Source organism: Papio anubis, chromosome 18, assembly GCF_008728515.1.
Source record: "Papio anubis isolate 15944 chromosome 18, Panubis1.0, whole genome shotgun sequence".
NCBI lineage: Eukaryota > Metazoa > Chordata > Mammalia > Primates > Cercopithecidae > Papio > Papio anubis.
Window position 1 is genome coordinate 43,506,980 of NC_044993.1, and position 27,809 is coordinate 43,534,788.

Below are 27,809 nucleotides of genomic sequence, written 5' to 3' on the forward strand. Positions count from 1 at the left end.
CCCAACATCCACCCTTGCACTAAAACTTGATCTAACATCTCACATTGGTGGGGATCTGGTGTTCTTGTAAGAAAAAAAAAAATAGTCTCAGAAAGTGTTTCCCTTGTAGTCTCTGAGGCACTTGATCCTCAGCACTTTCTATTTTGGAAGCCAGAAAATTCTTTCTTGATTGAAAAGGGGGGCAGTCCTGTGCACCACAGGATTCCCATTGTGGACTGCATGTCAGTGGGTGCCACCAGTTATTACAACTAATGTCTGAGCAAGCTTCCTCAGGATGCAGAAGCCACTCCCATGAGAACCGCTGCTCCTCTCCATATGTGAACTGACTGACAGATGCAGGCAGCACCAGCAATCTCTTGAACCACTGCAGTGCACTGGAAAATGTGAGTTGTGGTGTTTCCCTGTGTTAGAATTATTGAGGGGCTTTTGTTTTGAGACCATACAATGCACCAGGGCAAGATTAGCTGGGAAAATGATCTGATAACATTTTGAACCCAGATGTTCCTCTTTTGTTGTTTTCCTGGAACTGGGTAAATTCAGTTTTCACTTCCGTAGCTCCCCTAACAATCCCAGGCCTGGTCTTCTGCTGCTTCCCTAGGTGGTGTGACCATTATCAGTCTGGGGGAAGATGAGCTGATTTCATCGCTTCCTTTATAACCATGACATGAGGGCCTCATTTCACACACAAAGATTCCCTCCAAAAACTAGATAAGCAGGCCTGAGCTACCCTGGTGCTTGGAGTAATGACAGCCTTGCCCCGATGCCACTCTCTTTTCCCACCATTGTTGACTTTTGGGACATCATGCATTTAGTGCCTCAGTGGACAGAGAACCAAACCCAGGTACTCTCACAAATGTGGAGCCAATTCTAAAGTTTTTTGAGCTCCAGCTCAGCTCAGACCACTGACAGCTGCTTGAGACTGTGGGTGACTGTGGACACCACTGGCACCTGCTTGAGACTGTGGGTGACTGTAGACTCTGAGCTGGGATGTGCTGTGTCCATGCGACACTCTTCCTCCCCAAGAGTTGTTCAGGAAGGTGGTGCCCTAGGAATGCCATCTGGAACCAGTGGAAGAGGAAGGGCAGGAAGCACCTGGCACCCACTGTTCATACCACCATGACCCATCCACATTGTGGTAACTGGGAGATGTTTCCTCTTGATGGAAGATGTTTCCTCTTGATGAAAATCCTAAACACTAACAATAACAACAAAAAACAAAAAAGAAAAAAAGAAAATCCTAATTTTTTTTTCCGGCAGGACAAGTATTTTCTTGTCTTTATAGTTGAGAAGTTCAGGATCTTATAAGGCTAATTTCTGTCTTTAAGATAAGATGGCATTAGGGCACCGAATACCAATGAAATTCATGCTGATAGCCCTTTTCACAGCAGCGGCATCTTGATGCAAGTCTTTGTATTCACACGGCCGTGACATAGCCTAGGAAAGTCATTCAAAGAGAAAACAGGTACAATGTTAAAAAGGGTTCCAACATGTTTTAAAAGGCATTGCTGATGAGAAGCCACACATACAGATTTCTTTAGATGGTTCCTTCACAGCTGCTTTGGCTGAGGTTTACACTGCCCGGTCCTGAGGATGCTACTCCCTGCCCATTCACTAAGGCAAGCTCCTTTAAGGGCTACAAATAGATTGCCAGAGTCAAGAGGAATTTATTTTATTAAGTTATTTTAAAATTGGGCTCATTGCTTGGTGATACTGTCACAAAAAAGTAAAATAGGACTCCCAAAGATTTCAAGAGTATTGTGACAAGCACCTAACAACTATATCATCTGTTACCTGTGCACTTGTTCCTTCGACATAATAAACATGCACTTGTGCCAAAACATCCATTTCCTCAGCGATTCAAATTCTACCCAATCCTGATTAGTTACCAAATACTCAAAGCAAATTTTAATGAGGCAGGTGTGCTCTGGGCTGTCTTGGAACATCTAAGAAGTCTCATGAGTGGAACACCAAAAGGTGCTACTTTACTTGCACATTGTGGTAGAAAAGTGTATTATTCTAAAGTACCACCAAGATACCAGAGAAAGTGGCCATTTTAAATGTGTCGATTTCAGTGGTAATTTTCCTGTATACTCACCAAGAGTCATAAGCCATAAATCATACGTTGTCCCATGAAAGTTACCATTTTCATTAAAAACCCATGTCCTTCCTACCCAGTATTTGAAACACTGGCACCTTATACAGTCTAAGTACAAGTCTCTCAGCCACTTCTGCTTTGTCTAATAAACTCATGGGACTGCACTGTGCTATATACACTAGATGATAACATGAATTTGCAAACTGCGTAAGTAAAAGACAGTCAAGAGTGGTAAGTGTACTGTGTATGTAGATATAATTAGGAATACAATTGCATTTATTCACATATTGTTATGTGAATGGGTAGAGGTTAAAAATAAAACCCATTAAGAACAGACTAAATTTAATTAACAATATGGTCACAGCAGAAAGGATATCAATAAATTTTTAAGAATATGGATCCTTGACCGGGCCTGGTGGCTCATGCCTGTATTCCCAGCACTTTGGGAGACTGATGTGGGTGGATCACCTGAGGTCAGGAGTTAGAGACCAGCCTGACCAACATGGAGAAACCCTGTCTCTCCTAAAAATACAAAATTAGCTGGTGGTGGCGCATGCCTGTAATCCCAGCTACTCAGGAGGATGAGGCAGGAGAATCACTCAAACCTGGGAGGTGGAGGTTGCAGTGAGCTGAGATCGCACCATTGCACTCCAGCTTGGGCAACAAGAGTGAAACTCTGTCTCAATAAACAAACAGATAAATAAATAAAAGAATATGGATCCTTGTATAAACCATAAAAGAAAAGAAATATGTTGCCAAAGAACTAGATTTTTGGTCTGTTAATTTTAAGGCTTTCATTTTCCTAATCACTACTTAATATGATTTTGTCACAGATGCTGGCTTCTGTGGCTGATGGTAAACTCTGCTAAGTGACTTCACATCCTTACCTTCAGTCTCCGGGCTTTATCTTTGTGAAGAAAATGAAATAGAAAATACACGTCATGGTCATTTGCCAAGGCACGCAGGTCAAAGTAATATTTTACATAAACACTGGCAGACACATGAATATTAAACTCAAGTAACTCCAAAAAACACTTCTCCATCTTGCTCCTGGGGTAGAAGAAACACAATTAAACCAACATAGGACAGTTCTAGTCAAGTGGGTTATCTTTAAAAATATCCTTCTGAGCTATTGGGATGCTCTAAATTCTGTTTTGAAACAAATAAAGGCTGCCTGGTTGGGTTCCCACACTAATGTCCAAGCAAGACACAGCTGCTTGGGGTCTCTTCTGCCTCCCAGCACCCCAAGTTTGGGATGAGGGAAAGGTGGAAGCCTCTTCTGCATTCATGCTGCTGACTCGGGGCTCATTCTTCAGAGTTCCCTTAGGGCAGCTGCACAACTCAAACTCCATGCTCATTCACAAGCCCCGCAATAGCAATCCCATGACAGGAATGACGGGTGCCATTTATTAGCTCTGAAGGACTTCCATGCATTTTTACCAGGACGACAACAGGAAGGGCCTCACTGAAGAAGAGAAGAACCAATAAGACGACTGGGCGCATCACCACTGCCACAAATGGACCCATGGAGAACCAGCCTATTATCTCAGAGGAGGAAAAACACTAAGGCTACAGGGAGGATTCATCCCAAATAAATACATAAGCAAGCTACATTCCATGGCAACAAGAATCCCCTTCCCTCTGCTCCAGCACACAAGGCTATGTTAAGGGGGCATAATGCAAGATTCTGCTCACCTTAGTACTATGAAGAGGTGAAACTGCCACTATGACGGGGCAAGGATAATCTTTAATCTTCAAAGTTTGAAAGGCAGAAAAATCAAGGAGAGACATTTTGGCTAGACTAAAGCCATTTTGTGATGTGATTTCTAGTAGGGCCCTGGTCTTATGCATGCAGTGTTGCTCCTGAGTTGGGAATGCAACCCTGAAGTGCTCAGCATCTGTCACCCCTGGCCAGAATGGGTTGTGGGGAGTTGAATGCACTGGGAGAGGAAAGGGCTGGGAGCCGTCCTCTGCCATATGGTCATCCAGCCATCCTCACCAAGGCTAAATTAATAGGTACACAGAGTAAATCTGGCTGCTTTCAGAGTAACCTGTGTCATGAGGTAATTGGTTAAAAATAATCAATATCTAAACAACCCATTTGGTTTCTTGGGCTGAAAGCTTTGATATTTTACCTACTGGCTAAGTCAACAAATGCTTGATGTTTTCCTGTAAGGGGGACAGTTAGACCACGAGCCAAGATGTGGTGATCTCATTTGCTGAACTTAAAACCCAGCTGAACCTAATTCCAAAATTAATTTCCTGTTCACATGTCCATCAGTCTATAGAAATGTAAATCAAATGATATTTGAATAGACAGCTGATCAGTACCTGACATACTACAGGAATCAATAGCACTTCATAATCCCTTTTTATTTTCTCCACTAGCACATTGTAACTGTGTAGAAATACAGTACTTTACAGAATTAACATGTCTCTTAATAGAGGTTTACTCACTGAAGAAAAGCATTCTGTATATAGAATATGCATCTTCTGGGCTTTGTGGTTTTTTATAATGGCTAGATGATTGAAGAGCATAACCTTTACAGACGCAGCAAATTTTCTGAATAGTGGCTACTCAGTTTAACTTACTCTTTAGAAAGGAAACATATTCTAGGAAGACATATAGATGTTGGAAATTTTTAAGAAAAATCCGACAGACACCAATTTTTAACTATTAAATTTACACTCAAAATGGGACCATTGCAAACAGTCAACAGCAGGGGTTGAGACAAATGTCTATTAAATGCTTTGACATATGCTTTTCAACTTCCCAAGATCATAAACAGAAGCAGCCTGCTCGGAGCATAGCTCCTGGTTTTTCTCCGTTCACACAGCAACAGCACTGTTTGGAACTGGTCTTCTTGGAGCTGGGCTCTGCCCCCACTGCTCCTGGAGCTCACTTCTGTGGAAACCTGCACAGATCCCTGCATGTGCTCTGATCCTGTGACTAGAACTCAGAGCCCCAGTCAGCTGAGCTGCAGGTTTTGAGAACAATTCAGCTGTTCGTGATTACAAACTTGAAACCGCCTTTGCAGAAATTGTAACTGAGAAAATCATGACAGTGAAAGAGAGCTGATCTAACTGACTTTATCTTGCTTCTAACCTCCAAGCTGTCCTTGTTCATTCCTAGGCAGAGACCAAACTAACTTCAGGAGAAACATAGTTTATAGTTTAGCTTGGAAACCAAGACAGTAATAGCCCTTTCCCAAAACAAACCTGCTTCCTGCCTGGGGACTGGACTGCCTTTCCAGGACTAACAAATTAGCCACAAGATTAGAAATTATGGTTGAGAAGTCATGCGGCTGAAGCCTGCAAAAGTCTGAACCTCCCCATATCGCTCCTGGGAATAGCATCACTATTGTTAAACCTAAGACCAGAACTTGAGATATTTTGCAGACCCTGCACTGGGATCAGGCGGCACCACCTCAATCAATAAACTTTGTTTATCTGGTTTTGTGGCCCCCACCCAGGAGCCAACTCAGTGCAGGAGGACAGCTTCAGCTCCCTCTGATTCCATCTCTGATCTGACCAATCAGCACTCCCCTCTTTCTGACCCCCTACCCACCAAATTATTCTTTTAAAAACCACCCCAGAGTTTTTGGGAGACTAATTTGAGTAATAGTAGCACGCTGGACTCCCATACAGCTGCCTCTGTGTGAATTAAACTATTTATTGCAATTCCCCTGTCTTAATAAATCTGCTCTGGCTAGGCAGCAGGCAAGGAGAACTCAGGCAGTCACAAATCTTGCTTTCTTCAAGGAACCAGTTTACAAAAGGATGACTATGATCAAAGATCCTTTAGCGTTGGGAACTTCCAAAGTACTTCCGTTTGTTTCCAATTCATTTGCTGTCACACTCTTTGCTAAAATGGCTATCAGAAATGTCACCATGATCACTTGGTTTACACTATTAGCAAAGTGGTGGCAAAAATGGTTTTTTGTTTTTCTTTTTGAGACAAGGTCTGGCTCCTTCACCCAGGGCTGGAGTGCCATGATGTGATCATAGTTCACTACAGCCTCAACTTCCCAGGCTCAGGCAATTCTCCCACCTCAGACTCCCAAGTAGCTGGGACTACTACAGGAGCCTGCCACCATGCCCAGCTAATTTTTTTAAAAAAAACATTTGGTACAGACAGGGTTCACTGTGTTACCTAGCAGGACTTCAACTCCTGAGCTCAAGCGATCCACTCACCTCAGCCTCGCGAAGTGCTGGGATTACAGGCATGAGCCACTGAGCTCAGCCGCAAAGGGGTCATTTTTGAATGTAGATATACTCTGAGGTGTATCTACAATAGACACTGTATCTTCAATTGTAGACGTACACTGAGGTGATTGTGAATGACAGTCTTATCTGGAGTCATAAGTAAAAGTCATAACACTAACTCGTGCCAATGCCTGGCATGATCTTGATCTGCTGCTGCTGCTCAATGTAAACAAAACTGCTCCCTTGTCTTGCACAGATGCAGCCCACACAGCTGTCCTCACTGTCTAGTGGGCATCCACGAAGGCTCTGCTGGAAATGCCTCCCTGCTCACCCTGCCTGCCAGCTCCAGGGCCCCTCCCTTCACAGCAGTCATGAGGCTGGATTGGAAGGGAGCCCTGGTGAAGCTGTGTTTCAGTGTCATGTTGGTGCATCTGGGAGGAACCCCATGACTCTACAAGGCTCCTCACATGGTCATGGGCAATTCCAGGCCCAAAGAGTGCTGCTGCAGATATCTGAGTACCCATGGAGACTTGAGAGTGTGGTGGGCATGTGTTGATGCCCCAGAGTGCTTCTCACACTGTGGTTGGTGAACGCTGGAGCTTCTAACTCATCAGACCAATTTCCAAATACATGCAACACTCTCAACGGGGAGGGACCAGAGCACAGGAATCTGTGGCTATTTAACTTCATTTCTCTAGGTTCCTATAAAAACAGATCTTCAGATAAAAGGGAGAAGAAAGGGCCAGCAAAAGCAAATACACAATGGGTGACTGAAGTTGAAACCATAACTTCCCCATAGTCCAGAGGCCTTATGATCTTAACAGTGGCCAATTATTTCAAAGGCCAGATGTTTACCCCTTAAAAGGGGACTGAAACTGGCATGCAGCTTCTCAAAAGCTATAAAGATATTTACTGTACCTTATCATTCTGATAGTACACTTGTAAGAGGTTTGCCAGAAAACAACCAGAAAAATACTTTTCAGTTCATCAAGCAGGTTATTACAACAATAACACATCAAGACCTACCCATTAATGCTGGAAAATACAAACTGTTACACTAACGCTGGATAGAGAGAAGTCTGCAGTCTTATACCTATTTCCTTTACCTGCACAATGAAACCTATAAAGATATTTCTTACAGTCTTAACTTGGAGAGCAACGAGGCATGGAAACTGGTTACAAAGATCGCCAAAATCTGACAAACTCACACATTCTCAACTGCAACGTCCTGGGGATTCTGGCTGTCATCCTCACTCCACAGACCATGGTTTCTCCAAACCTTGGAGGCAAGACGCATGGCTCCGAGGACAATCTTTTTCCAATTAGTAGGACAAAGATCGATGTTAGCACTAGTTAAAAGTCGTTCAATGTACACCTGCAAAATAGAGCGCTGGTCTTTAATTTCAGTTCAGTGTAAGTGTGGTGATAAGAACATTTAAGAATGAAAGATTTCTTCTGGTTTTGACCAGAAAGTAAGTGCCTTTTATTCTTATGTTCCGCAGAGACTTTGCTCAGACAAAGCAAGAGGCCAAATCACAGTCATAGTCACATACCTCTGCAGCCTACTCTGTCCATAGACATTTCCAGCCCAATTTTGGTCACAGGGATGACTGCACATTCTTGGGCATGAAGAGAGGCACCATCAGCACCTTCACACTCATGAAAGGCAGCACAAACTCAGGCCCAGTGCAGATTAAGGTTGTTCAGGAAACGCTCCAGCGCCGTCCGTGTGCTGAGTCACACGTGGCTGGCAGGTAGATAGGAATTTTACAGGTGTGCCATGCTTGAATATGTAACACCCAAGTGATACTGAGGACACTGCTGTCTTCTCCTTTTCACAATAACTAACCCACTCTTGGGACACCCGCTGAGGAACTGTGGTCAAGAGCATTTCCCAATGCCTGCCGTGCAGATAGCATGACAAGCGCAGGTCTCTGTGGCTGAGAAATAATCTGGTATCCAGTGCTTCATAAGGAACGCATGTGTATGAAAGGAGGGTCCTGCTCACAGCCCCTATTTTCCATGTCTCCATCATCACTTCATGAAAACTCATTGCTTGTCCCACAGTATCTGCATTCAGTCAATTTGGTTAGCTTGAAGGCAGAGACAGTTGTCGGCCTCTGTATCCCTGGAGTTCCTCTAAACCTGCCAAGCAGTTTGTGAGACAATCTCAGGAAGTATTTTCTATCTATCCAATCTCTATCCTATAAAGAACTGGGTGAGGGACCCGCTGAGTGAAGGTGACAGAGGAGAGCTGGGAGGCGTTCCTATCCCAGAGGGTGCTCTGCAGAACAGTATGTCTCTATGCTACTTGACGTCTTTGGATCAAGACCAAAGGAAAACAGTTCATTTTAAGAGAGTTCATTTCTTGTCTGAAGGTTATCAGATTGACGGGTCAGATCTGGCAATGTTCTCCAAACTCAACTGTGTTTTCAAAATCAAATGGATCTTGAACATGATACGTTCTTATGAGAGATTCTGCTCCCTTTCCTCCTAACTCTGCTCTATCGAGTATCCTGGGAATGACCCTCCTTCCCAGGGTTCAACTCCACAGCACTCATTAGAGAGCACTTAAACAGCATTGGCGAGCCCTCAACTTCCTGTCACCTTTACTGGTAAGCTGGACCTGCTGATACCGATACCACTTGTCCTCCTGGGTCAGTGAGGAATTTCATTTTTTAACACCAGCTCTTCTATCAGCACGGTGGATCCCATCCCACTATTGCAGAACACTGTTCCCCAAATCACCTCTTCTTGAAGACTTTTTCCCTCTCTGCCAGAGATTTTCCCCAATACAAATGTGTTTCCTGTTCCCATCCTGCTCCCCGCAGCTCCCCAGAGGCATCCTCTCATTTGCTCACAGCATCAGGCCTGTTGCCAGCTCCTCACCTCCCATCTCTCCTTAACCCACCTCACCCACCCCCATCACTCTCCTGAGACTCCTCTTGCCAAGGTCCTCAGAGTCTTGACACCTACAAACCAGAGCCCTTCACCCCAAGGCTCCACTCCCCAAGCTGGCCCTCATCTTGTCCAAGGAATTGTTATTGGCCTAGCTCCTGGGGACTAATACTTACATGTGAGTTACCCTGCTCCAATCTGTGTGCAAACACTCTGTGCCCACCTTCACTGGTAGGCTGCCTGCTTCAGATTCTGAGCCACCATGGGTCACGGCTCACCTGTATCATTCTAGTTGCTTCTTGGTCCTCTTCTCTGCCCCAACCTTCCTCCTAACTATGGTCTACTCTCCCCAAGCCATCGCCATAACCTCTTAAATTAAGAACACTGCACCCCACTGCTTAAGATCTACCATGAGTCCCCTCATCAAACTGGAATAAAACCTGAACTTCTTCCCATGGCCTGCAAGCCAAAGGGCTCTGTGAGCCGTGGCACTGCCTGTGCGGCCTCACCTCTTCCGTTCTTTCCTTCATTCCTCCCACCTCACGGGCCCCTGCTGTTTGTTCCTTGAACACACATGAAACATGTTCCTATCTCAGTCTTCGCTCTCGTTCCACTGCCTGTCATGCCAGAACTCCTTATCATCCTCGCTTTATAGTCATGTCACTGTTCAAATATGACCTCTCTAGAGAGGCTCTTCCTCATCATTCTCAATTAGTGAGCCCCTCCCATCCCTCTCTCTTTATCCTGCTTTATTGTTTTGCTATATTGGAATCTGTTGAAGGAGAAACCAGAAATCTCTCCTGCTGCCTTTAATAGCAATTATTCTGTGATAAGAAAAAAAATGGCATCATTTTAAACCACAATGATGATTAAATTCAAATATGTGTATTTACTTTGCTTGTACAGGTTTCTCTCAAAAGATCTGATGAAAATTTCAGGAATCTACTTTTGGTTAGAAACATGGCCATACCCTGAGTAGGAGACCAGTTGTTAAAGATGCTTTATCGATAAGAAATATCTTACCAAAGCTACGATTGCACATGGAGCTGTTAGTTTTGTGACTTGAAAAAGAGTACAGAAATATCTGAAAATACAGTTGCGTTTGGGATCATCCTCGAAGGATTTCCCTGAAGAATTTCCTTGCTGAAAGAAGAAAAAGACAATATAAATATCCACTCAAGAAAACTTTTTAAGTACTCTTAAGATGGCATTGCTCCCATTTGTGCTAACATGTCCCTTAAAATAATTTTGATGGGATAAAATGTCTTTTAGTTTTCAAAAATATAAACAGTGGGATCTTAAAATATTTTTGGTTTCCTGTAAACAGAGATGCTAAGGTGGTCCTTTGGCTATCATATGTCTGAAGAAGGAAGTTTTAAAATTTTTATAGCATTTAAACTGATTTAAATTTAAATTGTTGTCTAATTCTATTCACAGAGATTGTGTATATTTGTCAGGACTATTTACAAATATTTATATTGTTTGCTGCTATAGAAAATTATCTTTTAAAATGATACATTTTGTTATCTGGATGGTATATTTACTCCCCTTAGCGCACTAATTAAACAAAGCTGCAAGTCAGCTCTTACTCCAGCATGCCCACTTGACAACACTCCTTATATAAGATGATTAGACACAACAGAGGCGAGACTTAAAGGTGGGTGATTTTGACTTCAGCATGAACTAAACACAACTCTATGAAACAAAAATAGAACCTCAAAGAAAGTGTCACTTACTGAAAGTGGATGTATTGGCTCTTCAAAAATAGCCAGAGATCTATTTGCATATCTATAAAATAAGAATGTGCATTTAAGAAATTAATCTGGGAATTGTCAACATCTTAGTAAAGTATCTGCTGGGAGTAGGGCATGGAGGGTGGAGGGAGATACATCTTATTTGCTTTGGTGAAATTTGTTCACCAAAACAGTTTTTGCAAATTTTTCTCCCGGATCCTGGCCTTCAGAGGGTTTCTTGACCTCTTTTTCTTCAGCACATAATGTCCTGAACTGTGAAGTCTTTTCTACATTGATGATCCAGATTTGCCTTTAAATATTCACCGCCGCTAACAGGCAATGGTAATAAACTACATCTGTTTTCACCCCTCTACCCTCATGCTGGAACACAAGAACATTTTATAAAGCAGTAGTGGTTGGCAATAAAGTTTTTAGACCTTTTATTAAATGTGAATGAGATTCAGATTTCCCAACTATATCTTTATTATACTTTTATCATATTTGTTTAAGTAGTTTGAGTTACAAACTTAATTGCCTTTTTATTTTAAAAGAGGCCAGTCTTTAATGAACTTTAAAAATCTAACACATTGTGTGCTCACTTAGGAAACCAGTGGTTCTCCAAATGTGGTTTGTGGACCCTGAGATTCCCTAGGAGGCCCATGATGTCAAAACCTTTTTTTTTTTTTTTTTTTTTTTGAGACAGGGTTTTGCTCTTTCACCCAGGATGGAGCACAGTGGTACAAATATGGCTCACTGCAGGCTTGACTCCCTGGGCTCAAGCGATCCTCCTGCCTCAGCCTCCCAAGTAGCTGGAATGAAATGTGCACACCACCATGCTCAGCTAATTTTTAATTCTTTTTTGATATAGATGGGGTCTTGTCACATTACCCAGGCTAGTCTCAAACTCCTGGTCCCAAGTAATTCTCCCACCTTGGCCTCCCAAAGTGCTGGTGTTACAGGTGCCAACCACCACCTATGGCCCAAAATGTTCTTATAAGAATACTAATTAAACCTGAGAAGCTGCTTGAAAATAAAATATAAAAATAATTTATTACTTTCTGAAAGTAGTAAGACATCACTTGCTTTCTCACTGTTCAACACTTGTAATAATTACGTAAAAGCAAAAGTGGGTAAAACTGCTGGTTTCTCAGTATGAATAAGGGCCGTGGTACTGAATTATACTAGTATTCATTCCGCTCTTCACCGCCCCTTGCAGTTTTTATTAAAGCAGCCAGCTTCACTTAAGAATGTCCTTGATGAAACAGTAAAAATTAATGGAGCTATTAAATCTTGACCTCTCTTTTTAGTACTCTAAGTAGAACATTCACATAAAGCACTTCTGCATGCTGAAGTATGGTTATGTTAAAGAAAAGCACTTGTGATTTAACTGCGAGCTGAACAAGCCAATTTTTCACAGAGCACCATTTCTATTGAAAGTATGACTGACTGGCATTCTCAAAAAGAAGCCAAGTGAGTCTGTCATTTCACGGAAAATAACAAGTATCTGTTGTCCATAATAAATCTAATGCTTTCAAGCTAAAGATCAGGACTTGGAAGACTCATACCTACTACTGTGAGCTTGGCAGCATCTCAATCTGTGAAGACGTTTTTATAATCGTGGTGATGCTAATGAAAGTGAGTTTTTACACTATACATAAACATGAATTAATATTTTCCAAATAGCCAATGGATAATATAAAAGCCAGTAAGGGGAAAGATCCATTCAGTGTACAAGAAAGATCAGTGAGTATTAGTGGAATGAATTCATTGATATGTACAACCCCATTATAACTATTTTAATAAATCAGCACTTGGGGAGCTTTGGTGTGGTTAAAAATACCCACAATTACCTGAAAGCTTTAAAAATACACCTTTTTTGTACTATATACTTGCATGAGGCTAGGTCATCTTTTTATTGCTTCTTTACAATAAATTGCAAACAGGACATAAGCAAATACACTGTGGGACCCTCGAAAATTTCAGAGTGAACAGCGTCTTACAGACCAGCCCACACATGACTCACTTTCACACTGTGAAATACGCACTCTACAGCTTATGTCTACAGTTAACACCTAACAGCATGTGTCATATTATACAAAGTGATGAGCTGGAGTAACAAGGCAGGTTTTCAAAGAGCTCACCTGTGCTTTATGTTGTAATATATTGCCAAAGTCACACTGTGGAGGGAAAAAAAAAATATTTTTAACTACCGACTTTATCACTTGTTTGGCCTGAAGATATGTTTTTAAAACGTGGAGGAACGAACGCTCTCAGTGGCCCTGAAATCCTCTCATTCAAAGCAGTACTATATGAGCCCGTTTCTTTTGTTTTAGCTCCCTGGATTTATAGCGAAAATAGGATAACCAAACTGCTAGGCAATGTGCTGTTAGAAGATGTTTCTGCTGATGGTTATTATATATACATAATTACATATTTTCCCTGTCATTTGCTCTTCTACCCATAGAACCTGTAATCTTGTGCAAGTCACTTACATCCATGTGTACATATGCTTATATTTAGGCCATACAGTAATGTTTTGCTTTTTAAGTGGCTAGGCCCTACATTTCAACTGATTTAGTTCACCACCACCTACTCACCCATTTGTCATTATTTCCCTAAAAGCACATCATCAGTGTGCTTTATACCAATTAAAGTAATTTAAAATCACCTATACATAATTATTAGCAGGAAATTTGTTAGTAAACATAATGCACACAAAAATCAATGACACTTGTAACTATCCTGAAATAAGTGGCACTAAACACACAGTGTAACACCGCATCATACAATATTCATGACAGATATTTCCACATTAGTTTAAACAAAATATTAGTGAACAAATACAACTCTTCAGATGTGTGTTACTGTGGTCCTAAGTCATCCTCAATGTTGTGTGTCAGCAAACAGGGGCTTCTCCTGGATAAGTTCTGTGCTTCCATTTGCCCTCAGCATTTAAAATGGGGCTCAGAATAATTTGAGGAGGCAAACTTGAGTTGTAAAAAGTAGGCCTTACAACATTATTAGCATCTAAGATGGATATTTCTATAGTGCCTCAAACAGTTTCATCTCCAAATTGATTTTAAAATCACAGAATTGGAAGTTACATGCCGAAAAGACCACTGAACCTTACATGACACTCCATGAACCACCCATTTTGCAAATAAGAGAACCAGGACTTCAAACTAATTTGCCCAAGGTCCCCACATAGTGCTTTTGTGAACTGCAGGTGTTCACAAAATCCTATGGTATGGTTTCAATTTAAGCATATGCACACATACATAGAAATGACTCACACAGATGAAAGGCTCTATGGGTAGAAAGAAGAGCAAATGACAGGGAAAACGTGTAATTTATATGTTAGAACCGTCACTCCTCCATGCAAAGGAAGCAGTGGCCCCCATGTTTGCTGCACACTGGACCACCCAAGGAGCTTTAAAAACAGCCTCACCACCAGCTGGAGATGTTGTGATTTAGTTGGCGTTGGACATGATTCGGGCATCAAGGTTGTTGGTAAAGTTCCCCAAGTGATTCCAACGTGCAACAAAGTTTGGGAATGACTGAGTTAGGGTTAAGGTCAGAATCATCTGGGATGCTTTTATTCATATAATGATGTCTCACATACTTAAGCATTTTTCTAAAAGGCTTGGGAGTGCCCAGAGATGGAGGGAATGTGGAGCTGGGAAGATGCATGTGTTTGCAGACATATATTTTGAAGAAACATATATACATGATTCTAATATGGCCCAATCATCCCTTTGAGAACAATGGACTAGTAACCATGAAAAACATTCTTCAAAATCTTTCCAAAAAGCCAATTTGCTGCATTAATTTGCTCAGTAAACCTTTATTTCATCAAAAGTAAATATACCAAATGATCCCTTCTAAAATTTGAGAGCAAATTAAAACTAACTGTACTTCAAAAATAGACTTCTAGGCCAGGTGTGGTAGCTCATGCCTGTAATCATAGCACTTTGGGAGGCTGAGTTAGGTGGATTGCTTGAGCCCAGGAGTTTGAAACCAGCCTGGTCAACACAGTAAAACCCTGTCTCTAAAAATGAAAAGAAAATTCTATTTTAAAAACACTTGTAGGAATTAGGGTATGCTGGAAGAAAAAGCAGAACCTCTACTTGTTTGAGCAAGGTGAAGCTTAAAACTCCTTTTGAATGGCATACTGAAACATCAGAATCTTTTGAAATCAGAAGAAACCAGGGACTCTAGCCAAAACAGAGTGGGTTTTTACTTAAGGCTGAACACAAACATTAAGTGATGACTCCATAGAGGCCAAAACTCAGGGCTTTAAACATTGGTGGAGTCCAGTTCCTGCTGAAACACAATTTGATCTCAATAATTGTTATACATCAGAGAGGAAAGTGATATTATTATGAGCGTAAATTTACCATTTATAATTAAAGTAGAAGTTGCTGACAAATTAGCTTAAAAAGCAAGTAAAATGGAAACAAAATTAAGCTTGTATGCTAGTCATGGTTATAGACTGGAAAGTTACTAGGGATAAGGACATTAATATTCTGAGGGAGTACCTCTCAAACTGTTTTCCCAAAAATCAACACTCATAATCTAAGGAGACATTAATAATGTTCCCTGGACACATCCAATGGAACTGGGCTTTGTTGTGGCTTTTTAAATAAACTCGAACCCATCCTTCGAGGGTGCTTTGAAAAGACATGTCTGATTGTGGTCTATGAAGTGCTCATGCATGATGGGAACAGTTAAATGCAGATACACTACAGTACCACTGGAGGACAAGCTGTTCCTTCTTCCAAGAGTAGTTTCCAAAGTAGCACCCATGGTCTTAGGCCTCTAGCCTATAAAGAACTAATAATTTTTCCCAGAAACATCCAATAAAAGGCACCTCTCCTTCCCATTGTGTTCAACACTGTCATAACATAAATGCATCAAATGAATAGCTATGGATTTTCTGGGGTTGCTTCTTTGGTAACTGGCTTTCTCTTCTACCACACAGTGTCTAAGATTAAAAGAGAAACAGAAAATTCATATCTAGGTCCTGGAAATCCATATATCATTGAAATCAGTTTCTTAAACTGCTTGCTGAAAAGGGCAACCAAATGGCTGAAATGATAGAGGATGGCCGGGATGCTTTTAGCATATGGGGGTTTGTCACTCAGCCCTCGGAAACCTCATCATACTCACCTTTCCAGTGTGTGTCTAAGATCAGGTTTGCTGACTGTGCTGTTATCTAGCAATATGGTGGAACACGAGCTGTATTTTCTATCAAGATGCCAAGGAGATATCTGAAGGAGAAGGAAGATAGAGGAAAATGTTTGTAGCAGGCTGAACTTACAAAAGTGTGGGCTTTTTACCTTAGTAAAAATGTCAAACAATAAAGCATTAAGGTATTTCTTATACCCCGTGACCTGCCTGAGTGTGGTATCATGAGCAGCTCTATGGGAAACTCACTGGAGGTGCATAACTTCTACAGATGATGTTTGCGGACTGGGTTATGAAATTCCGCCCTTGCTATGATACCAATCATCAAACCTGGAAAGCCTCTATTATGAATTCCCCTTACAAATAATGGGAAAAGTTTAAAATAAGATTTCCTGCTTTTTTTTTTATTATGCAGTAAAAAGCAGCTATTTTCTATTTCTTTTATTCATTAACTACAATAAAATGTCATACATTAAATAAGACTGGCACAGGAGCATTTTTATTGCAGTAAATAAATACCTCATACTACATTCACTAAATTACTAATCCTAAGTCACTCATTCAAGAGACAGTGTGATGGAACCAGTGTTTTAGAGTCAGAGACTCTGTGTGCCAGGGAGGCTCAATGACCAAACAAGTCAGTGGCCATAGATTTCTCTGGGCCTGTTTCCTTGGCGGAAGATAGAAAAAGTACTGCTTTAAGATGCTCTCACATCTAAAAATCAGATGATGGAAACAGCTTTGGGAATTTAACTTTCACTTCATGTTTACATAAGACTGCTGTTACATTACTCGAATGAGAACTTCCGAGAATACTTTGCATTCATTTCAAAAGTTGATTGATTTTATTCTGTAAGTTATTTGACACACATTATGGCACTGTCCTGCCTCACTCATGCTGCTCTCTGCCCAGAATACCAATTTCTTTTCCCCTTGTCCCAGCAGGCTTCACCTCCTCTGCCTTCTGGGATCCCTCTGCCAGCAGCCACACCACAAAATATTTCCAATTTTGTGTACTCGTTGGTCTAATGCACCTTGTGTTACATGATAGCAATTGTCTGCAGAGCATCCCCCTGGTGAGAAAGTAAGCCTCTCCAGGGGAGGGAGAGCCCTTCCTCTCCTACCTGCAGCTGCTAAGCACAGAATGTGGGAGAAATTAAGGAGTTCAATAAGTGCTTGGCAAATTATTTAAATCAGTTACAATTTGGAAGGTAAATCTTCCTACACTTACAAATCAATGAAAATTTATCTGCAGTGCTATCAGAGAGATGACAATGAATCTTTTGAGCCTTCTAGAAAATAAACTATCTCTAAAACACTTTTAAAGTATCTATTCATTTGTCAAGAGTGCAATAGTCAATATGGAAACTGCCTCATCTATGTTAGGAAAATGCATTTCTTGGCCAGGCACGGTGGCTCACTCCTGTAATCCCAGGACTTTGGGAGACTGAGGCGTGTGGACCACGAGGTCAGGAGTTCAAAACTAGCCTGGCCAAGATGGTGAAACCCCGTCTCTACTAAAGATACAAAAATTAGCCAGGCATGGTGGTTGGCGTGCCTGCAATCCCAGCTACCCAGGAGGTTGAGGCAGAGAATTGCTTGAACCTGGGAGGTAGGGTAGCAGTGAGCCTAGATCATGCCACTGCACTCCAGCCTGGGCAACAGAGCAAGACTCCGTCTAAAAAGTAAAAAAATTAAAAAATAAAACTCTTTCTTAATAATAACGCCAGTAACCAAATCCCTGGCACCAAATAGTTGAAAAGATCAACAGCATTATTTAAAACCACAAAATACCTATTATTTTAACTTAAAAAAAAAAAAACTCAGATGAGCCTTCTTCCCTCCTGGTGGGATATGCTTGTCTGCATCATGTTATCACCCTCTTCCATCAGGGTCTCCCACAGGTACGTGAAAGACAGGGTAGGGAGAAGATCTAGTGGTTGTTTATAAAAGTACACAGCATTTGAAAACTGCCTGTAGCCAATAATCAGAAATATCCATACAGTCTAACACCATTTTGCTTGTTTCAGATGCTTTTTACTGTAAATTCACTTATTTCTTAACAAAAATTCCAGATGTTTTTGAACAATATTACTATTTGAAGGACCAAATTCTCCTTCAAGGTAGAAATGTTTTAACTCTAGCTAAACTCTTATATCTCTTAAGCTACTCTATTAATGTGTATACTTTACATTAACAGTGTATGTGGGTCAATGAATATACTTTGACTGTCTCAAAAAACAAATATAGCATGAAAAATGAAAATTGACTCATTCAGATACTTCTATTCAAAGTGAAAGAAGGTATCCCTTAAGGTCACTACTATTAGGGTAATACAGCATAATATTACATAATAACAAAACTCGATTCTGAGAAAAAATCCATTTATGAGAATAAAAAGAACAGGAAAATAATACATCAAAACACAGACTAATTGGTATAGCTTTAGGTGATATCTGTCCTCATTTTCTTCTATTTAACATTTCTTATAATGAATGCATATTGGATTGTGGATTTTTTTGAGAGGAAGTCTTGCTCTGTTTCCCAGGCTGCAGTGCAGTGGCCTGATCTCAGCTCACTGCAACCTCTGCCTCACATGTTCAAGCAATTCTCCTCTCTCGGCCTCCCATGTAGCTGGGATTATAGGCATGTGCCACCATGCCAGGCTAATTTTTGTATTTTTAGTACAGATGGGGTTTCACCATATTGGCCAGGCTGCTCTCAAACTCCTGGCCTCAAGTGATCCCCCAAAGTGCTGGGATTACAGGTATGAGCCACTGACATGGTGACTCTCAGGATCACTTTTTTCTCCCCACTTTTTTACAAGACATATTTCAGATAGTTTTTAAATAATTAATGACTTTTAACTAACTTAAAAATTTCTAACACTTTGTGCACTAACAGAACAGCTCCATTTATGTTGCACAGCAATGGGACCACATGGTATGTATGGAGTTTGGATAGAATTCTTACATAAGGCCTGAATGGAAAAGTGTAATATGTTTATTGTAGGTAAAAATAGAAATTGTCTGAATTAATGTAATAATTATGTCAAATTTAAATTTAGATTTACACTTACATATAGGTTCTAAATTTGGATTAAATATGATGTATTGACCAGAAATTTATTTTCTCTTCTTTCTGAAATCTCATTAGCATTCATCATAAAATAAACATTATACACAGGACCAGGAGACAGGATTGACGGCAGATGATTCTGAGTCAATGCTGCAAGGTGGAAAGCAGACAGAGGAGTGGCAACTGACATGGAAGCATAACTTTGGAGCTGACAGGGAGTGACTTAAACAGAAACAAGCAATATTGTTTGTTTTAAAGAACACAACCCAGGCTCCAAACTCAGAGGCACATGGTACCTGGGAAGGTAGGGTGAAACATACAACAGAAGCCAGCAAGGTCAACTGTAAATCTGTGCCTAGAGCCCCAAGTCCACCTCTCCTCTCAAAAGGAATTTGGATGTGTATTATCTGGATATATTATACCTGAGGATATCTGGGCTCAGAGCTTTTATTCCCAGGACTAAAACCTGGGAAATGGGAACAAATTGCACACACAAAGTTAAACTGCACCTTCCTTCCCAAACCTGCTTCTGGAAAGCCAGCAGCCAGGCTTGCACTGCCAAGGCAGAAAATTGGGAGACCCTTCTTGGAAGAAAACTGAAACATCATACCCTCACATAATACACTGATGTCCCCCAAATGAAAAGCTGGCTCGACTTCCAAATCCCCACAGTGAGACCCCTCGGGGAACAAAGGTCCTGCTTCCAATTAGAGAAAGCCAAAGACCACCACACATTTGAGGGAAACCTCCAATGACAGACCAAAACAATAGGAGAAATGAATTCCTGGGACCAGTAAAAATTCAGGAGCAAAATTGTTTTTAAAAATCTTAAAATGTCCTTAAGGAGTTAAAAAAAATCAATAGAACAGTTAGTGGAGAAAGTCAAAGAATCTCTAAGAAGCAGAACAAAAGACAAATTGGAAAATAGGAGGGGAAGAAATTAAAGATCAATACAGAAATACTGGTCTAGGAGGCCCAACATCTGAATCATAAGAATGCTAAAACAATAATAATAATAATAATAAAACAGAGAAAGTAGGAAAATTCTCTAAAAGAGATAGTCTGCACACTTAGTGGCCACAATAAAATGTCCCCTCCAGGCTTTATTATATAATTTCAGAATTCCAGGGATAGAGAAGGTCCAAAAAAGCTTGAGAAATGTAAAAATTGGTTACGTATGATGTACCACACAATGGTAACAGTTTCAAGAACAGTATAATGAAAACACAATAGAAAATTGTCTTCTGAGCCATGAAATTTAGTTTTCACTCTAGAATTTTATCCTCTATAACAAAGGAGGGGTTTTGAGAGAGGCTAGAATTCTATATATGTGTGTCCATGAGCCTTTCCTCGGAAACTGTGCTCCAGCATCACTGGGAAGTAACACAAGACAGAGGGCAAGGCACAGTCTAGGACTCAGGGATCCAACATGAGTGGTGGCAGAAGAGTTTGAAGAGGGCTCCTGGGCAAGCGGGCCCAGGACAGCCTAGGGAAACTTAGACTATCCTGGAGGAGGATAACCAGAGGCCAAGGAAAGTCACTTCAAGAAAAAACATGGAACATATGCTTTAGTAGGTAAAATATTATTTTTTGATAGGCATGTAACAAATGTCACAACACTTGAGGAAAGAAGAACTGTTAAAAAAAAAAAAAAGGGCAAAGGAACATAGTCGGAAAATTAATTCCACACACAAAATAATGAAGGATGTGAAAACAAGGAGGCCAGTTGGGGTCTAATGGTCGCATTTGGCTTTATGAGCTATCACAGGCTAGGAAAAAGGGGGTTATCTGGGGGAAGTGCAGAAGTGCTTGAATTTAAGAGAAAGAATGAAACATGTACAAAGACGAGGCACAGTCAGAATACTCTATGACTCAGCAGTGAATAATATGTGCTTAGTCATAATCATGTAAATACCAATTAATTATTTAATAAAAAATGTGTTAGAGGTGGAAGAAAGAAACAGGGAGGTAAATAAGGTTACAGTGGAGTGAGGAAGTTACGCTTTCACCTGCTATGACAAGAAGTCAGCAGAAAGTGTTGAAGAAAATGGACTTAGTTATTTTTTATTTGATTTGATTTAAAAAGATTAATTTTCTTTTTTTTTTTTTTTTTTTGAGACGGAGTTTCACTCTGTCACCCAGGCTGGAGTGCAGTGGCATGATCTCAGCTCACTGAAACCTCCGTATCCTGGGTTCAAGCAATCCTTTTGCCTCAGCCTCCTAAGTAGCTGGGATTACAGGCGTGCACCACCACACCTGGCTAATTTTTGTATTTTTAGTAGAGGCAGGGTTTCACCATCTTGGCCAGACTGGTCTTGAACTCCTGACCTCGTGATCCACCAGCCTTGGCCTGACAAAGTGCTGGGATTATAGGCGTGAGCCACCGCATCCAGCCAAAAGATTAAATATTTAAGGCAGATCTTTATATCACCCAAATTATGTAACTTAAATGTCAGACACCCTTAAAAATGGGCACGGTAAACCAAAGACTTTCCTCTATAAATCTGATGCTTAGGAAAATAGAAGAGATTTAGAAAATCCACCAAAAGAGGATCATGCTAACAGCACTGGCTCCCTGTTAAATGTTTAAGGAATCTTGACAGACTTTTAATTCAAACAATTGATTTCTTAACTTTTCAAAATCTTACTTACATGATATAGGCGAGAGGTCCTCTTTTCTCGCACTAAGAATGAAAAAATAAATCAATTCTGGTGTAAATACTATAGAATAAACGTAGTTGCTAATCATCTGATTATCACTATAGAAAAATCCGACAAAATTCCACTTTAAAAACTTCTTACCAACAAAATGCATAATTTAAATAATCTGGCATGATTAATCTCATAAAGTAAAATCTAAAAACATAGTTTTATTTTTGCCCTAACAGATATTCTATTACATAAAACTGAAAGAATCCCCATGTACACAAGGAAAGGCAAAACAAATTAGGGAACATATGTGCCCTGCAAATCTCATGTTGAAATGTAGTCTCCAGTGTTGGAGGTGGGGAAGTGTTTGGACTACGGGGGCAGATCCCTCATGAATGGCTTAGCACCATCCCCTTGGTGATGAGTGAGTTCCTGCTCTGAGTTCATGCATAATCTTCTTGGGTTTTTGTTGTTGTTGTTGTTGTTCTGAGACAGGGTCTCACTCTGATGCCCAGGCTGGGGTACAGTGGCATGATTATGGTTCACTGCAACCTTGACCTCCTGGGCTCAAGTAATCCTGTCACCTTACCCTCAAGAATAGGAGGGGCTGCAGGCATGCACCACCACACCTGGCTAATTTTTAAATTTTCTGTAGAGACAGAGTCTCACTATGTTGGCCCAGGCTGGTCTCAGACTCCAGCCTCAATTGATCTGCCTGCCTCAGCCTCCCAAATACTGGGGTTACAGGCATGAGTCACTGCACCAGACCTGATCTGCTTATTTAAAAGCATGCAGCACCTCTCACTCTCTCTTGCTCCTTCTCTCACCGTGTGAAAAATGACTTCTTCACCTTCCACAGTGATTATTAGCTTCTTGAGGCCCTTGCCAGAAGCAGATGCTAGCACCATACTTTCTGTACAGCCTGTAGGACTGTGAGCCGATAAAGCCTCTTTTCTTTATAAATTATCCAGTCTCAAGTATTCCTTCATAGAAATGCCAAAATACAGGACAGATGAGAAATTCAGCTAATAAAAAATTTACCTATTGTACATCTGAACCCCTAAGTAGTAGTGTTTTCTGATTCTACATTTACACATAGTTTACTTTCATCACCAGGATCTAATAGCTGACAGCTCTAAGAACCAGTTTCTGACCAGGAGCCAATCTCCAGATGCACTAGAATCCCTGCAAGCATCCCAAATGAATTATCGCTCATCTATTAATATGTTACTGAAAAAATAAATGGGTCTTTACACAACTGGAAAGTAGCCTATCTTAAACTCAAATGTTAAAATGAGTGTGCCAACCTAATTGAATATGGCATCCTCAGCACACAAAATCATTTTGTTCTAACACAGGTCAGAAGAATAAAAGCTACAAGGGGGAATTGGGCCACGCTTTGTTCCCTACAATGCCTCCTCCTTTGAAGTTGAACTGGTCTCACGGACACACATTTCTCACTGCTGAAGAGACGGGGACATGGGGTAGGTTTTCTTCCACTTTCATACACTCCATGTGTGAGAAGCCCATGGCTCTGGAAGAAACTGAGAAATACAACAATCCTAACCGGAAGTTACCAGCTCAAGACAGGCAAAGTCCACACGAACTATGAAAATGCAGGGGAGAAACCCATTTTTTATTGTGCGGCATTCCTTCAGATGTTATTATAGAACCCGCACTTCTTCTATTCCTACTGTTGAAATTAACTGAAAAATATGGTGTGTGGCATTTTTGAAAATAAAGTAAGATTTAGCAGAATGTTACAAAAATAAGCAGTAGTACAGAAAAATCCTACAGTTCTAATTCTCTTCCTAAAATAAGCAGGATGTGGAAACTTTACACTACTTTCACATACTAAGGCTAACCTGGAAAACAGCAGAGGCCATGTTTACATTTCCATTACATTCGAGTGAAAAAGTTCTGAGTAGCATGAACATGGATGTGATAGGCTCATGTGCTTAGAGCATTGTGCAAAAAGGAGGCCAACAGCACAGATTCAATCTAGAACAACAAATTCTTTTGATTTGTTCAAGTGAAATCCAAGCTGTAGCCTAAATCCTATCACTCATCATCAAAATGTACTCTTTGGAACAAGGGAAAAAGGGCAAAGACCTATGAAGAAAAAGGCGTATATCCATAACTACTACACTAAATCATGTGGCCCATTAATTGCACTGATAAAAATGTTGCCAAAGGTATAAACACAAAGTCTGCAAGTTTCCATGAACAGTGACAAGTAAAGGAAATTATGTCACCTATTAAAATGAGTAAATATAGTAAATATTAAAACATTTTAACTACTATCTGAGTTCCTCTAAATACTTTCTGTAATACACAAAATGAAAGTTTGTAGTTTTTTGCTTGGAGGAAGAAACAATATTGTCTTACCACTCATTTGATATTTTCTCACGAAGAGTGTGCTTTCCCTTGGATGGTCAGAACCAAAATCTGTAGAGGAAGAAGGAAAAATGTAATAATTTAAGTGAGTAGAAAAGATACTTTTTAAAGCTACACATCCATTTTAATCACTTTTAACAATCTTGAGAAAAGTTTTAGTAATAAATGTAAAGAAAATAAATGCCACAATGTCACAGTTCTACTGGAGAATGCAAAAAATCACAGAAGTTCTCCACATATGTGGAATAAAACCGGGCTGTGTCTGGGACTTCTTTTTTAAAATTTGCACCTAAATAAACTGATGCAACTTGTAGATGAATTATACACATGCCGTCCTCCTTCTTCTTATCAAATATACCCACCCTCCTCTATGCTGCTATTACCAGCACATTTCAGGGAAAGTCTCAAGCAGCAAGTGATGCTGTGGTCAATTACTGTCAGACACCGGCTTGATATGTCAAATATGTTAAAACAAAGAGGTATTTTGGGCAAAAAATACTTTTTTAAAGAGACAGGGTCTCACTCTGTTGCCCGGGCTGGCGTGGTGCAATGGTGCGATGGAGCCAGCACAGCTCACTGAAGCCTCACACTCCTGGGCTCAAGAGATCCTCTTGCAGCTGACACTATTGGTGCAAGTTACCACATCTGGCTAATTTTTGACCATGTTTTTTTTCGTAGAGACAGGGTGAAATGAGACATACATGGAAATGTGCTGTAAATCCTAAGGAATGATATAGTCTGTTTTGGACTCTCATCCAACACTACCCATCTATCACCTAGTGTATAAAACCACTGAGTGGCTTACCTTACACCACCAAACAAGGAACAACATTCACAAGTACCAAAGTTTAAAGAGAAGAGCTGTGAGACACTTCCTCTACAGAAATGAAAACTGTAGCATACATTTTCTATTTTGAAAACTTAGTTTTCCGCCAGCCTGGGGGGATGAGAAAGGGGCCAGAACTGGGCACTGGGGCAGGGAGGAGGAGAGAAACCGCCAGATGCTGCAGGGAAAAAGAATGAGGGAGAGGGTGGGCAGGCAAGAAGCAAGGCCAGCCTGGTCTCTGGGCCTAGGAAAGCTGGCTAGAGGCAGAAGGCAGGAGCCCAAGGCTGTGGATGCCTCTAGTGGGGACCCTGGGTCAGCGGCAGCCAGAGGCGCGCCTGAGGGCAAACAGTATCAGTCGCCTCCTTACCTTTGGGCATCTCCTGGTCGCCGACGTGCTGCAGGTCATGGCCCTCTTGGGCTCCGAAATCAGACTGGGCAGGCTCCACAGCAGGGGGGTGTGGTGCCACTGCCACCTCCGCCTCCGTGATGTTACAGCTGCAGGGCGGTTCCGTCCACTGCACCCCGGGCTGGCTTTGCTTGGGACTGGCATTGGGGAGCAGCATGTTCCATCTGTGGCGCCTCCGCTCCTCTCTGCCTTGGCCTGCACCTCTGCTTGACGATGCCTCATAGATTTCAGCGCTGCAGGACAACTCCCCAGACCCCCTGTGCTGGCCCCGCTTGGGGCTGGCATTGGGGAACAGCATGTTCCATCTGCTGTGCCTCCGCTCCTCTCTGCCTTGGCCTGCACCTCTGCTTGCCACCGCCTCATAGATGTCAGAGCCACAGTACAGCTCCGCAGACCCCCTGGATAGACCCTGCCTGGGGCTGGGGTTGGTGCCCAAGCAACAGCTCAGCGTGTTCCCCATGGGGTAGCCCCGCTCCTCTCCAGCAGCTTGGGCCTTCCCTTGCTTCCAAGTCTGCAGAGCTCAGCACTTCCACCGCTTCTCAACAACGGCACGCTGGCAGGGCCAGCCCCTGGCTATGGGGCTGCACCCCACTAGCAGCCCGCACCCCGCCTCTGCCGCCTCCCCTGTGCCGACTTGCCTGCAAGGGTCCCTTGGGAACCTGCTTGGTTTATTTAGAATGGGTCTAGACGCAAGAAGCCTGATAGCTGTGATTGCGGAGAAGAGAGCACACAGGGAGCTCCTTCTACTTCCACTGCTTCCCACCAACTGAACAAGGTTGCCCTGCCAACCGCCAGAGCTCCCTCCTGGTTCCCAGGAACCAATCAGACCCAGAGTCCCCTCCACGCGCCCGCGCACCCATTGTGATGTGGGAGCCTAGGCCCCTGGCTCACCAGGCCCCGCCCTGCTGGCAGCCCCGCCCCCACCTTTCATTCATTGCTGGCTGCTGGGAGCTTTCAGGTTGCTCCACTGTGAGGGAGTTCCTAGAGATCATCACTTTACAATGAATTATACTAAAATTACTGTAACCAAATCTGCTTCATGCATTATCTGGCATCCAAAGAACGCCCTTTCCCCTGTGGCCTGTGAGGTTTTTAGAAACTAGAGAGACCCAGGTGCTTTCAGAAAAAGCATTGCCATGAACTTAGTCTACTCTGTGATGTCAACTTATATTTTCAATACATATATAGATTCAACACATATATATTCAATTTACACTTTTGGAAAATAATACACATATTCAATCAAACAAGAGTAATAGGGGAAATTTCCTAAAATTTATGCACTAAGTACATCACATTTTTCTAATTATCACTTTGATAGAGCAACTTATAATCTATGGTTTCAGCAAATGAAGACGCTTATATAAAAGAGAACCAGGCCAGACGCGGTGGCTCATGCCTGTAATCCCAGCACTTTGGGAAGCCAAGGAGGCCAGATCATGAGGTCAGGATATCGAGACCATCCTGACTAACACGGTGAACCCTGTCCCTACTAAAAACACAAAAAATTAGCTGGATGTGGTGGCACACGCCTGTAGTTCCAGCTACTCGGGAGCTGAGACAGGAGAATCTCTTGAACCCAGGAGGCGGAGGTTGCAGTGAGCCCAGATTGCACCACTGCACTCCAGCCTGGGCAACAGTGAGATACCATCTCAAACAAAAAAAGAAAAGAAAAGAAAACCACCATGTAATACAATATTTTAAAATTCATTACCATTGCTACTGTTTTTTTTGTTTTTGTTTTTGTTTTTGACAGAGTCTCACTCTTGTTGCCCAAGTTGGAGTGCAGTGGCACCATCTCGGCTCACCACAACCTCCACCTCCTGGGTTCAAATGATTCCCCTGTCTCAGCCTCCTGAATAGCTGGGGTTACAGGCATGCACCACCATGCCCGACTAATTTTGTATTTTTAGTACAGACAGGATTTCTCCATGTTTGTCAGGCTGCTCTCGAACTCCTGACCTCACGTGATCCACCCGCTTTGGCCTCTCAAAGTGCTGGGATTAAAGGCATGAGCCACCGCGCCTGGTCATTGCTCCTTTTAATTAGCAATTACTAAGTAAATGTACTAGCGACTGCTTTGTGACTATGGCAATTTATGTAATCTTTCTCATCCTTGGTTAATCTAAAAAATATGAATAACACAAATTTTATAAACTTGCTCAAAAAATTAAATGAAGGAAATAGAATACTCCTCCCTCCATATATTGGACACTTACAAAATTACAGGCATTGTGTCTAAATTTATACACATGTAACATATGTAAGCCTCATAACAATCCCATCTTTTGTAGGTGAGAAAACTGAGGCTCAGAGAAGTTAAAAACACATTCA

General features: G+C 41.6%; 1 protein-coding gene across 2 annotated transcripts; it reads right to left on the reverse strand.

Moving 5' to 3' along the window:
- Positions 1-578: 578 nt before the first annotated feature.
- On the reverse strand, positions 579-26,318 carry LOC101014526 (cyclin-Y-like protein 1). Of its 2 annotated transcripts, XM_031658273.1 has the most exons (10): positions 25,437-26,318; positions 24,235-24,294; positions 21,850-21,881; positions 16,102-16,202; positions 13,074-13,109; positions 10,936-10,987; positions 10,223-10,342; positions 7,510-7,676; positions 2,983-3,145; positions 579-1,434 (listed from the first exon to the last, which is right to left on the reverse strand). In XM_031658273.1, exons 1-10 carry the CDS (start codon positions 25,933-25,935, stop codon positions 1,321-1,323), a joined length of 1,344 nt encoding a protein of 447 aa, XP_031514133.1. In that variant the 5' UTR covers positions 25,936-26,318; the 3' UTR covers positions 579-1,320. The 2 variants fall into 2 exon arrangements, with proteins under 2 accessions (XP_031514133.1, XP_009194619.2); XM_009196355.4 differs by lacking the exon at positions 13,074-13,109.
- Positions 26,319-27,809: the final 1,491 nt, after the last annotated feature.